This window comes from Malania oleifera, chromosome 3 (assembly GCF_029873635.1).
Source record: "Malania oleifera isolate guangnan ecotype guangnan chromosome 3, ASM2987363v1, whole genome shotgun sequence".
Classification (NCBI taxonomy): Eukaryota; Viridiplantae; Streptophyta; class Magnoliopsida; order Santalales; family Ximeniaceae; genus Malania; species Malania oleifera.
The window spans coordinates 99354971-99369356 of record NC_080419.1 but is presented as its reverse complement, the minus strand read 5'-3'; the positions used below and the strand labels follow the sequence as shown (position 1 = coordinate 99369356).

Genomic DNA, 14386 nt, shown 5'->3' with positions numbered 1-14386 from the left:
GGAAGAATGTAATGACTTGAAGTATAATGATATTTAAATAATAATTAAGAGAGTAGAAAATGGAAACAGAAAAGAAAAGGGGGCAGTAGGCACATTCATAGACAACGTCATGTTATGAGCTCGTCGATGAAGGTGTGTTTCGTCGACGAGAAAATACCAAAAAGATGTTTTTGGGCAACTCTGAATTTCATTGATGAAGGGGGAGTTCATCGACAAATTTCTTCATGACCTCGTCGACGAGGTGACGTGACTCGTCGACGAAGCCCATTGTATAAATTGCTTAAACTTCATTTTCAGACTAAAATTTGATGCGCAGACTCCTCTCTATCTCCTCTACGTCCCTCCTACCTTCTCTTTACAATCTCGGGCCGGATTTACGCTAGTTCGACGATCTGAAGCCACCATGACTCTCCTCGAGAAGTTATCTACATATCTACCGGAGCGGATCGTTGGTGGGTTTGAGTTGAAATTCATCCTTGATTCAAGATAAGGCTAAATATTTAGAATTTGGTTTTCCTGTAGTTATAGGAAAGGTTATTCATGGAGAAATACTGAAGTTTAGTTCTGTGAGTTGTTGGTTTCAGGGTGTTACTTGGAGAACCCTGCGGGTGCAGGACAAGTAGATTTATAGGGGGTTTCTTTTTAGTATCAGGTAAGGGAATAAACTAAAACAGTTATTTTTCATGCAAATTATTATTATTTATCAGCAAATTAATTTTCAGGGAAGCAGGTATTATATTTGAATATTATTAAGAAAATGCACATTTGGGAAAATACTGTTGTTTTACAGGAAATACGATTTTAGAATGAAATCTATGATTTTAATCAGCAATGTGTGGTATGAATATTATTTTACATGATAAGTATTATGTTATGGCAAAATTTACGAGTAAAGCATGCTATCAGGAATTATGAAATAATATAATACATTATGATTTTGAAAATACATGATAATTAATTTATTTATTCAGAATGATATGTATGAGATATTCGACGCAAGACCGTGATTGATAGTTGGCGCAAGGCCATGTATAATATATGATTTCAGCGTAAGGCCGTATTTATGAAATATTCGGCGCAAGGCCGTGTATAATATATCTTTTCAGCGTAAGGCCGTATTTATGAAATATTCGGCGCAAAGCCGTATTTATGAAATGTTTGGCGCAAGGTCATATTTATGAAATTATAGAAAATATTATCAATTCATTTTTGTTAAACGCTATATTATCACGTATTATATGTTATAAGAACCCGAATGTTAGTTTAGTTCAGTTTCAGGAGTACGGTACCGTAGCTATATAGATCAGATATCTATGTTCCGATTGGTGCTAACCACCCCACGAGGGGGTGGGAGATGGATAGTCGATGTGGCTTTCAGTGTAGAGTTGTAGACGTCCACCTAGCAGTCCGAACTAGGGTGTGGCAGGCCCATCGTACTTACAGACATTTTTGACTCGGCAGTGGTCGGCCAGCCATTGTCGGCTCCTGCCTTCGAGCTGCACAACCCGTCATGGGGAGTAATACATGACATCAACTAGCTATTCATCCTGGGTATGTTTTCAGTATTATTAGCTATACCAGACAATTATGATTAGTATGGTTTATTAAAAATATGAAGGTATACGTTTATGCAGTTATTAAATGATTAATGTTTTCTGGTATGAAGAATGTACTGTATATCTATATTATCATTAAATATTCATATTGTCACACAGCTGTATTTAGTTTATTTTCCCTTACTAAGAAGTGTCTCACCCCCAAACATTAAATGATTTTCAGGAAACCCAGAAAGACCGGCGTAGCGTGATCACCGTTGAGTCGATTGTACTACCCTGCTAGGAGGTTAAGTTTGGGTTAGGGTCAGGAGATTTTTATTGTGGGATCCTAGTTGTACTTTTTATATTTTGAGGTTGAATATGAGTACGGTATTACTATGGATTGTAGTTAGCTCTGGTATTTTATATTTTATGGTTATGAGAATGTGATTTACATTTACTGTTGCCTAAGTTTCCATTGTATATGACAGGTGTCCCTACTACTGTCGGGTTCGGGTTGACTATTTTATTTATCATGTTTGCTTATATGATAATATAAGCAGGTCGTTACACATTTCATATACTAGTAAACATTCATCATAACATAAATGAATATGCATATACTTTGGTAATTTCTAATAAATCATAATGTACATAATGTCTGATATAACCGATAATACTGAAATTTACCCAGGATGTATAGCTAACTGATGTCATGTATTACCCCCATGACGGGTTGTGCAGCCTGAAGGCAGGACCCGACAATGGCTAGCCGACCACTGCCGAGTCAAAAATGTCTGTAAGTACGATGGGCCCGCCATACCTTGGTTCGGACTATCAGGTGGATGTCTACAAATTTACACTAGAAGCCACATAGAATATCCATCTCCCACCCCCTCTACTTGCAGGGGCGGTTAGCATAAGTTTGAACATAATAATCTGATCTGTATAGCTACAGTACCGTACTCTTGAAACTGAACTAAACTATCATCTGGGTTCTAATAACATATAATTCATGATGATATATTTGTCTAACATAAATAGGTTGATAGCATTTTCTGTAATAACATACATAAATATATATGCCCTTGCGCTGATTTCTTTCATATCTGCGGCCTTGTACCGAACATTCATAAATACGACCTTGCGCCGAAATCATACATAATACACGGCCTTGCATCGGCTATCAATCGAGGCCTTGGGCTAAACATTTCATACAGGTTATTCTGAATAAATAATATGTTTATCATGTATTTTGAAACCATAATGTATTGCAATATTCCATCATTTTTTAAAACATACTTTATTCGTAAAATTGTCATAACATAATACTTTTCATATAAAATAATATTCATGCCACACAATGTTGAATAAAACCATACATTTTATTTTAAAATCATATTTTATGTCATTCCATACTCATACATACATTTCAGTATCATAGCAAAATTTTCCCAAATAAACATTTTCTCAATAATATACAAATATAATACATGTTTTCCTGAACATAATTCTTTTAATAATTTAATACTATTTTTCATTGAAAAATAATTGTTTTAGTTTATTTTCTTACCTAATTTTCAAAAAGAAACCCCCTAAAATATACTCGACCTGCACTCGCAGGGCTCCCTATTCAACACCCTGAAAAGGACAACTCGCAAAACTAAACTTCAGTATTTCTTCGTATAAAACATTTCCTATAACTATGGAAAGACCAAATTTTGAGTAAAAAGTCTTACCTTAAACCAAGGATGAATTCCAAAGTAGTTCCACTGACATTCCACTCCAGTAGGTTTGGGGAAAACTTTTCCAGGAGCGTCGTGGTGGCTTCAGATCATCGAACCGGCGAGAATCCAGCCCGAGATCTTAGAGAGAAGGTGAAAGAGACAAAGGGAGGAGAGAGAAATAAGTTTTCGCACAATTTTCCGGCCAAAAATGAGATTTAGGCCTATTTATACACTGGCCTTCGTCGACGAGCCACAGTGGCTCGTCAACGAGATCAAGGTAATTCATCGACGAACTCTCACCCCTCGTCAACGAAATTCAGAGTCGCCAAAACACCCTCTTGGTATCTTCTCATTGACGAAGCGCACCCTCGTCGACGAGTCCAAAATGCCACTTCGTCAACGAAGTCTACTGCCACCCTTTTTTCTATTTCCATTTTCTCTCTCTTTATTATTTGAATACCATTATTTTTTGGGTCATTACACAAACTATCCCAAGCAGCATCGTCAAATATAATTAGATGTAGTGAAAATGAATAGGGTGTGGAATGGTGTGAGGTTGAGATGGATTTAGCATCCCAATCCTCTCTCCTTAATCTTCATCAACATACTTTGATCTTAAGAAAAACACATTCACAAGCCTTATTAATGATAAAATAGGATCGAAGACAACTTTGTTAAAAATGGCATTATTTCCTTTTGTCCAAATAAATGTAGCTAGAACAGCAAGCAAATTACTAATATCATCACCACAACCAATTCAATGCAAAAATTGAATAGAGGAGTCCCCACCAATTCTAAAATCCCCTTAAATTTGGTTGAATACGAGAGGCGAACCAAATGAGTTAAACTACCAAATATCGCAAGAAAACATGAATAATACATTCAATATGAAAGCCACAAAGGGGACAATTGATATCATCCCTTTCTCTCAATATGTGCTTGAAAAATCGGTTCCCCTTTGTGAGCAGAAAATTTGTAAGCAGTTTCAAGAAGAACAATTTACATGCTGATATGTGTCGCGACGTCCCTGTGGAGCGAGGGTGCCCCGGGGTTGGCGAAATAAAAATAGGTGTAGTTTTAGTTTTCATGAAAAATGGAAGGTGAAGTCACCACTAACTTTTTTGAGTGTGGTTAGAACACTTGATTACTACCCAATTAAAGGTAGAATCGGTCTGCATTACCAAAGCAGGGATCGGGAGTTCGGTTATGTGAAGGGAAGGTATGAGCACCCCTTATACACCCGTTCTACGAACGATACCTAATTAATTAGAAAATTATCCCAAATTAAACTTAATAGACTTTATTTATCCCTTTGGAAAAACTCCACAACACTAATGCAAATAATAAGCCATGTATATACTATATAATTATTCCCTCAGAACTAGGGCACGAGAAGCTTAAAAAGCTCATACCCTTTCTTTATAATCATAGGGATAAAAATCGAGAAAATATTTTATAAAAATAACTCCCAGATTTATTTCAAAAATTTTATATAATTTTTTTAAATATTAAGTAATATTTTTAAAATTTTTTGGGAAGCTTTTAGAACCTATTAGACGTCGTAGCTTGTGGAGTAATTACGTGTGCCCCACAGCGGATATACAATGTAGAGTCAGAGGGGAGGTGAACGACTCTTTTCGCGTATATTGAATTTCTCTACAAAATAAAATATCTTGGCAAGATACAAGAAATTATATCACAATATAAATATAAATCATGCCCAAGAAATAAAGTAAAGAGTGTAAGGGAGAGAAAGAACAATACCAGTATTTTTACGTGGTTCGACACCAAGCCTACGTCCACGCCTTAGCACCAAACCAAGGATTCTTCAATCCACTATCAATGCTCCTTCCCCGACGAAGCAAGCCTTACAACTCAAGTACCCAACCCTACTTTCAGGAACAAATCCCTACACGCTCACAAAGAGCTTTTAGCTCACAAAGAACCCTCACCAAAATGGTTCACAAGGAACCTTACAAGATGATGGAAATACAAAAGATGCTCCACAAATGAGCTAATATAAATTACAAACCAAACCTTACACACTCTCTCAAGGATTGTATCAAACAAGATTGGAGAACAAGAGAGTTTGAGCACTTTTGAATGAATGAACTAAATGTAAAGTGCCTAGGTTTTGTAATCAAAGAGATTTTTCACTAAATGCTTGTATAAATCACAAAAACCATTGTTAAACAAGTCTAAGAACTTGTATTTATAGGCAAAGTGGGCTACTAGCCATTTTGTTGCCGTTGGGCCTTTAAAACAATAAAAAACTATGCAAACTAGCCGTTGGGGTGGAAATCTCGACGCAAACCATTGAAAGTTTTCCCAAAACCATCAATGATTTTCCTGAAACCATCAAAGTCATTAACATGAAAGTTTTGGGATTTGCTCTTAGCTTTCCATAGACACCAAGATCTCTTTTTTCTATAGTGACAGTCGATGATATGTTCACGATGTATTGTGTGTGGCATGGTCACAGGATTAGTCTGCCATCCCTCATTGTGCAAATGATGCAAGATAATATGGGCAAGAAGACCGGATGCCTACCCTTTGGACGACTCCTTACAGCCATCTTCTCCCATCACGATGTACATTTCGCATGTGCTAAGGTGGAAAATCCAAGATTTGAAGATGCATATTTAGAGTTCACCCTGCGCCAAATGCATTTTGTTTGGGATGAGCACACCTCAATCTAGATGAAACAAGATCAACAATGAGCTCCCATTGATGAGGAAGAAGAAGCAATGGTAGAGGAGGCCACATCAATAGGAGAACCTAATGAATATATGGACATACCTGAGGGTAGTGGACAAGCATATGATTCTGTTCTGCAATGCCTTGATAGGCTTGAGTTGGGGATGAACACACGCATCGATTCAATGGAGCAGAGAATGGATGCTCTCATGGACAACATCGATCCTCATTTTTCTCAGATTCTTGATCTTCTTAGATGAGGTATTTAGAACCCCCATTTAGATGGTGTTGGTGTATTATTTGTTTGGTTAAACTCATATGTTAGTTAATAGTCTAGTATGGTAAGTATTAATGATTGTTGAGTACTACTACCATATCACATATTATCTGGAAATTCATTATGATTGGCATTGATGATTGTTGAGTACTACGACCATAACATATGTTATTGCTAATATTGCTAAATACTGCCACTATATACTTGGCTATTAACATTATGGTAGACTTATATGAAAGAAAAACAAATATGTACTATGTAAAGAATTTTTGGATGTGCTGTCTATTGGTTGGATATACTGACTCTCGATGAAACTTTAGTATTTGCTTACTGGTCCATATTAAATGAACTGTCCAAAAATTGCATGGTTGTGAAATGTAGAAATGAATAATTTTATCATGCCTAAAATGCATACAGCAAGGGGGAGTAATGTTTTCATATCCTTCAAACAATATGAATATGTTGAGGGGGAGTTTTTAAATTATATCCTACAAGAACCTCAATGGTTTGCCATCATCAAAAAGGGGGAGATTGTTAACCTTAGTGGTGACATTGTCCCAAACTATAATGTTTTGATGATAACAACCCATTAGTGATTCTAAGTTAAACTAATCTTTGCACATCAAGTTTAGTACATGAACAACATGACAATACTAGAGCAAGCACAAGATAACGTGAACATTCATGAAGCAAGATCAAAGCTTACTCAGAAGTACCCAAGCACAACCAACGAAAGCTAATGTAAAGTCACATGTATATAATGGGATGTGTTTGAGATAGGAATAATTTGTAACTCTTGTAGTTATGATTCTAGCAAATATATTTAGCAAGAGTTGAGCAATTACATATGCATGCTAGTATATAGGATATCAACAACAAACTTAATAAACTTTCAAATGCATTTTATGCAAGATATCCTATAATCAAAAGAATTTTCGTAAGGACAAGTTTTAAATGAGATTGGTATTATAATACCTTATAAAATTGGTCTTGTTTTAGTTTAAACCATGATTAAGCACCCAAAAGAATGAAACAGGATAGGTACTTCAACGATTTTAGCAATAGGCTAAATTTAAACCTTTGACGGTTTAAGAAAAACTACCAATAGTTTGCTTTAGAAACAAAACTCTAACGGGCAAAAAACGGCTAGTTCTCAACTTATCTTATTATATTAAATGTCCAATGCCCATAAAACGGCTAGTATGCCTACTTGCCTATAAAACAAGCTACTAGCACTCATTAAATACCTTTGTTAGTTGTTGATTAAATTATTGCAAGTATTTAGTTCATCACTTATTGCTTAAATCTCTCTTACTCTTTATTCTTGTGAAAATCTTTACCTGAGAGAATAGTGTGAGGCTTTGTATTGTAATCAGCTCAAGAAGGAGTATCTCTTATATTAACCACAATCTTCCACTCTCGTTTGATTGTCAAAAGGTTCTTGGTGAACCTAGGGTTCTTGGTGAATCGGATCAAAGGGGTTCTTGGTGAACTTCGCCAATCGGCTCTTAGTGAGCATGAGGGATTGGTTCCCTAATTGTAAAGGCTTCTCCGTCTTCAAAAGAGATTGGTTAGTGGATTTTGCAACCCTTTAGCGCGTCTTAAGGCGTGGACATAGGCAAGAGGTTGAACCACATTAAACTATGATGTTAAGATTTTCTCTCTTACCTCCTTTATTTAATGTGTTATTTAGTTAGCTTATATTGTTATTTAAATTGCTTGTATCTTGCCAAGTTCCATTATTTTGTAGAAAAATCTATTAATCCACAAAAGAGTATTCACCTCCCCCCCCCCCCCCCGCGCGCCCGACGGGTCTCTCTAGACACGACTTTAGGGACAACAATTACTAATACTTAAGAATTAGTAATTGTTGCTAAGCAATGGGGAAAAAAATTAGTGACAATTTATAAAACATCTCTAATATTAGATTTTAATAATGCTTTCAAAATCGTCATTACTAATGTGTTACTAATAATACTTCTGCATGGGTTACTAATAAATTTTGTCACTAAAAAATAGATTTTTTTTATTGTGGATATTAGATTATTGATATGTATTGTTTTAAAAAAAGATTGATAGATTTAAATTGAAGACAACCAATTAGCGAAAATATATAAACTTTTATTTTAAAGAAAAAGTTCTAATAAATACATGTTCTTATTTTTCTTTTCAAAAAATCTTATCAATAATGAATGATTGGCATGAATATATTGGTTCTTCATGCACAGTAACATTTTAGTTTAGGCAACTTACATTTTAAAGTTTTACAATGTGTGTGTGTGTGTGTGTAAAAAAATAAAAATAAGAAGAAAAATCACTTTTCATTTCGAGCATTTTCTCTTTTTATCAAATAGGATTAAAAATAAAACTTTGTTACAATATGATTAAAAATTAAGAAAAATCAAATGTTAATGATATATAAATTTAATTTTTATTTAATTATTTGCTATATATTTTAATTGTATTTCTCACTTTCTGATAAATAAGTATGAAAAAATGAATTCCTTTATATTTTTGCATCCTTCCTTCTTTCTTTTTTCCCATAATTTTCAAGCTCCAAACAGGTCATGAGATAAGAGAAAAATGATAAATTTATTTTTTTAAAATAAAAAAGAAAAAGATATATTTCTCTATACTTTATTTGGTTCGATGCAAAATAAACTTGAAAAAAAGCTTTCATTATTTATAACTAGTTGTGGACACACAGTGTACTTCACATTTTTAAATATACTATTTTTAGGAGATAATAGGGAGTAAAAAAAAATAGGAAGTTAAAAATTAAGATTTATTTAAAATTTTCACATTTTTAAATTTATTATTTTTAGGAGATAATAAAGAGTAAATGTTAATGGAAGTCATCAAAATTTATTTAAATTTTAAATAAAAATAATTTATTTATGCACTGAGCTACCTTTTTTTTTAATCAATAATCTATAAAAAATTATCGCAATCATAAGATAACCTTTAAATTGAGGGCACAACTGAAAAAAGAAATGAATGAATAAAAAAATAATTAAATTTTATTTTTCCTTAATTAATAAATTTAAATTTAATATTAACCTATTTGTTATTAATTGACCTTTTTTAAGAAAAGATAGAAGACCTATAGATATTTTAGAAATTGGTGTATATAAAGTGAAGAAGGCGATCGATTGAAACATAAGAAAATTCATAAAATATAATTTACATATTTATCTTTATTATTATTTGAAAATCGATGCAATTTGAGTGGTATTAAGGGATTTTCTTTAGAAAGATGATTCGATTAAAAACTAATTTGGGTTTGTTTAATTAATAGAGAACTAAATACAATATTTTTTTGCAACTTCTTAAAAAAAAATGATAGAAATTTTAGTAATTTCTATTTATTTTTCACTTTTTCTATTTGAGTAGAAAAAATGACCTTGTGTCTTTTTTTCTTTTTCTTTTTCTTTTTTTCTCCCTTATTGACAAAAAAAAAAAGGAAATTTTTTTTTACAAATTTTAAAATTATTTGCAATTGTGTAAACTTCAGGGAATTATTTGCAATTGTGTTTACTTTCAAGGAGCTACCTTGTAATTTTACAATTTTACCAATATCTAAAAACTGAATTTTGGGGAGAGAGAGAGAGAGAGAGAGAATTGTTTGCGTCGATGATTTAGAGAGAATAAAATTATTGTTTTGATGATTCGGGAAGTGGGGTCATTTGAAATTCTTGTTTTGATGAAATTGCGAGAGAGAGAGAGAGAGATTTTTTTTTCTTTAAGATGACTTGATGTGCGTGAATTTGCACTCGTCAATGGTCTATGAATCTTGTTGATCCAATTGTATTGTACACTGTTCGAATTTATAAATTCAAATCGACATGGGAGTCGATTACTACAGCGTCTTGAAGGTGAAGAAGAATGCAAGCGATGACGACCTCAAGAAATCATATAGGAAATTGGCCATGAAATGGCATCCTGATAAGAACCCCACCAACAAGAAAGAAGCTGAAGCCAAATTCAAGCAAATCTCCGAGGCTTACGAAGTACGATCCCCCATTTTTTCATCCTTTTTCCTTCTTTTCTTGCTCGTGATCGTGTCATATCTTATTCTTTTCCCCCCATCATTAAATTGCATATGTTTTGTTTTATTTAATTCCATCATCGTTTTTTATTGGTGCCATACCTGGTGTTTGGTTCGTGAGAAAATGGAGGAAATGTGAGAGAAAATTAAATTTCTTGCTTCCTAGTTTTCTATTTGAAGAAGCACACATTTCCTTGCGGTATGAACACGACATGATATAGTGAATGAGCATAACTGAAGCTGGGATATTGAGATGAATGAGCTCGGTGGCGTAAAAATTGATAAAATAGAAAATGGCTGTATTTGGTAAAATGGGTGTTTGAAAAGAATCAATTGAAGCTGACTAAGATGGTTTCATCGTGTGCAACAAAGAATTTGACGCCATCAGTAATGTGGAGTAATGTGATTGAAGTAGAGAAGATGATAGGGAGGTGACAATGTAGGTCAGGGTGGTGAGAGGGACATGTTGGTCACCTGCTATTTATTAGAAAAATGGTGATGCATAGAAGAAGTTGAGAAAAACATTTGAGCAGCTGGTGCCATGCAGTTGAAATACAAAGCATTTTTAAGCTTAGTTCAATTGGGCTAGGTTCCACAAATGAAGTGCTCAAGATGACCAAGCAGCATAACTAGTGCCCTCCTCCCCTTTCTCCCCCTGGGTGGGGTGCGCACATTCAATTTTTTTTCTCCATCCTGTATTTAAAAAGAAATAGATGTTTGAAATTTAATTTCTCATCTTGTTTCCACATTTTCTCAACAACTAAATAGGGTTTTTAAGGCATTGATTTTTGTTAGCGACCAAATGTTAAATTCCATTGCTTTGCACTTAATGAGGTTCAGTCACGCTGTGCTTTGAAACTTGTGTCATTTAAATCAACAAAAGTGAGATTTGTTGTGTGTAAATTGCCTGGACTAACCTAAGTTGCGGATTTGATGATTATTGTTGATTCAGGTGTTGAGCGACCCACAAAAAAAGGCGATTTATGATCAGTATGGCGAAGAAGGGCTAAAAGACATGCCACCACCTGGTTCTGGTGGATTCCCATTTGGCAATGGAAGTGGCAGTGCATCTAGTGGCTTCAATCCCCGAAATGCAGAGGACATTTTTGCAGAATTTTTTGGAAGTAGTCCTTTTGGATTTGGGTCATCAGGAATTGGCAGGTCCATGAGGTTCCCATCAGATGGTGGGGGAATGTTTGGGGGATTCAATGCAAATGAAAATATTTTTAGATCTTATAGTGATGGCAGTAGTGCAAGTAGCGTGCCAAAAAAACCACCATCTGTGGAGAGCAAGTTGCCTTGCAGCCTTGAGGAATTGTATGCAGGATCGACTAGGAAAATGAAAATTTCTAGAACTGTGGTTGATGCTAATGGGTATGTTTGCTTATCTCATTTATATTTCTTATTCATTTTCTTTTACTTTTCAGCATCATTACCTTTTGAATTAGATACTCAACATACATTACCAACTGTATGGCAAAAGGTCACCATAATGATTGTAAATTTATGTGGTCAGATGAGGCTCATGGAACATAAAAACTGATATTAACTTATTTGAGAATCCATTTGAAATCTTAGAATAATGTAGTTTTGTCATTTTGTTACTTTTTTTTTTTTTTTTTTGTCTCTTAAGGCCTTTAGGGGCTAATTATGGGAGCAAGACTCCCTATGAGTGGTTTGTTTTTCCGCAATTATCAAATCTTATTCATTTATAATTTGTGATTCCTGCCTCCTTTATTGCTCCTGGTTCTTTCAAGTTGCCTAGCTTGTTACATGCCAACCATTTAAGTCGTGAACATTTTTGCGATATGTGCAGCATATAATTGAGGGAATTTTTTCATTCAGAAAGTTTGGTTTCCACGCTTTTGTTTGATATGCAGAGAAGCATTGATTGTGATTACTTTTTTTTTTTTTTTCTGTGGCGTAATTCATTGGTCTCTCCTTGTCATGGTCATGCTTTTGTTTGATGTAGAAAATCTGGTTTTTACTCCTTTTATGAATTGATATTATGCTTGGTCTCTGCTAAATTATTCTTGCTGGTTTATTGACCATATATGCTGAACAACACTGGAATATTGCTTCAATAAGTCTCAATATATGTGCTCGCCAATTTGAACAATATAGTTGTGACAAAAAGAGAGAATTGGGAAGGTGGATTGCATTTTATGATTATGTTGATGACTGTCATATTGATTCTTTATCGTCATTAAGTCTGTTGCTCATCTTGCTTTATGCATACTTGGCTGCCACTTGTGTATAAACAATCTAGGTGCATCATTACTTTACTGGGTTAAAAATAGAATAATGAAATTGAAACTTTTATATAAATTTTCATACAAATACAGCAATTATCTACATTTATACCCTCTTATCTGCTGGTATCCACACCTCTTGTAGTACAAATTTCAATAGTCATGCTGATACCTTCATACCATCATAATCTCTGCCTTGGAATGACAGAAACTACTTCATAAACAAGATCTTTTTTCATAGATTTATTCAACCTATGCCATTTAATGTCAAGTCTCAGTTTGCTTCTTGTTACCATTGGATGCTTGCGTCCATTTATCTGGCCATGTGTCATTGTTATTTTTCAGCACAATAGACAATTAGTCATTGTTACACAGCGAAGCACATTTTAGCCTAGAATTGTCAATTTCTCTTGATATAGTCTTTTTAAATTTAAAATGTTGCAGAAGATTAGTTCCAGAAACAGAAATCTTGACCATTGATGTGAAGCCTGGGTGGAAAAAGGGAACCAAAATCACTTTCCCAGATAAAGGGAATGAGTCGCTGAACCAGCTTCCAGCGGACCTCGTGTTTGTGATTGACGAGAAACCCCATGATGTTTTCAAGAGAGATAGCAATGACCTCATTGTGAGCCAAAGGGTGTCACTAGCAGAGGCACTTGGGGGAACCACAGTACAGCTTGTGACCCTCGACGGACGTAATCTGTCAATCCCAGTGTCCGACATTGTTAGCCCTGGTTATGAGCTTGTGGTAGCCCAGGAGGGGATGCCAATTGCCAAGGAGCCAGGCAATAGGGGTGATCTAAGAATAAAATTTGAGGTAAAGTTCCCAACAAGATTGTCAGCAGAGCAGCGAGCAGGCCTCAAGCGAGCCTTGGGAGGTTGACAGTTGATGACACTGTTCAATTGGTCGCTGATCTGGGCATCCATGCTTCCTTGGCTAACAGGGCAACTTAGGCCTCTGGAAAACCAAAGTGGCCTGCTTCCCGTCTGTGGATATTAGATATTTGATTGTGTTGATGACCAAAAACATATGGTAATCAATCAATCCACTATTTTTCATTTTTCATCTTTTTAAAGATCAATAGATGTTACTTATCAATTATTGGTTGCTTGTTGTATTATATTCTATTTATTTTTTGGGGGATGTAATATTGCGTGTATTTTTGTTGTATGCCTTCGTATTTTTCTAATAATTAATGAATCCATAATATTTAATATTATGCATTTGAAGCAGCACACACTTAAACATGCTAGCATTTAAATCTTGTATCTTTTTTTCTATTGATTCCTGAACTAGTCTATCTTATCTTTTTTTTCCTATACCCTTTCATGTCTTACCGAATTGTTAAGATTTGGATTCAGAGACTTACAAATTTTAACATAAAAATTGCAAATTCAAACCTCTTACATATCTTATCTTGTATTATGGACTGCCAACATATTTTATCAAAGCTTGCACGCATAGCTAGCACCGAAGCACGTGGGATAACAACGCGTTAAAGGGATTCCCATGTGCTGTTTACCCAAAAAAGAGAGAGGAGAAGAGAAAGGAACTGATTGTGCATGTGCCTTTCTTGGTCATCTCTTGTGTAATGGCATTATCAAGATGCAGCCCACATGGTATCTATCTTCAACGAACCCACCGCACGTTTTCATGGAAAGGATGCTTCATATTAGAATTCAATAGGCAATTGGGTATGTTAACAATTATGACAAAAATATTTTAATCACCTTACCGACTAATCTCATGAAGCCAATTAATTTTATCCAAAATATCTAACTTATTTTGTATTACTTCACGAAAGGAACTTGATGAACTAGTTCAAGCCCAAGATTCGTATTTTGAACGC

General features: G+C 34.6%; 1 protein-coding gene across 1 annotated transcript; it reads left to right on the top strand.

The window, feature by feature from the left end:
* The first annotated feature begins 9801 nt into the window (after window positions 1-9801).
* On the top strand, window positions 9802-13756 carry LOC131151908 (uncharacterized). Its single transcript, XM_058103394.1, has 3 exons — window positions 9802-10246; window positions 11237-11658; window positions 12981-13756. The coding sequence occupies exons 1-3, from the start codon at window positions 10082-10084 to the stop codon at window positions 13417-13419; spliced, it is 1026 nt and encodes a 341-aa protein (XP_057959377.1). The 5' UTR covers window positions 9802-10081; the 3' UTR covers window positions 13420-13756.
* Window positions 13757-14386: the final 630 nt, after the last annotated feature.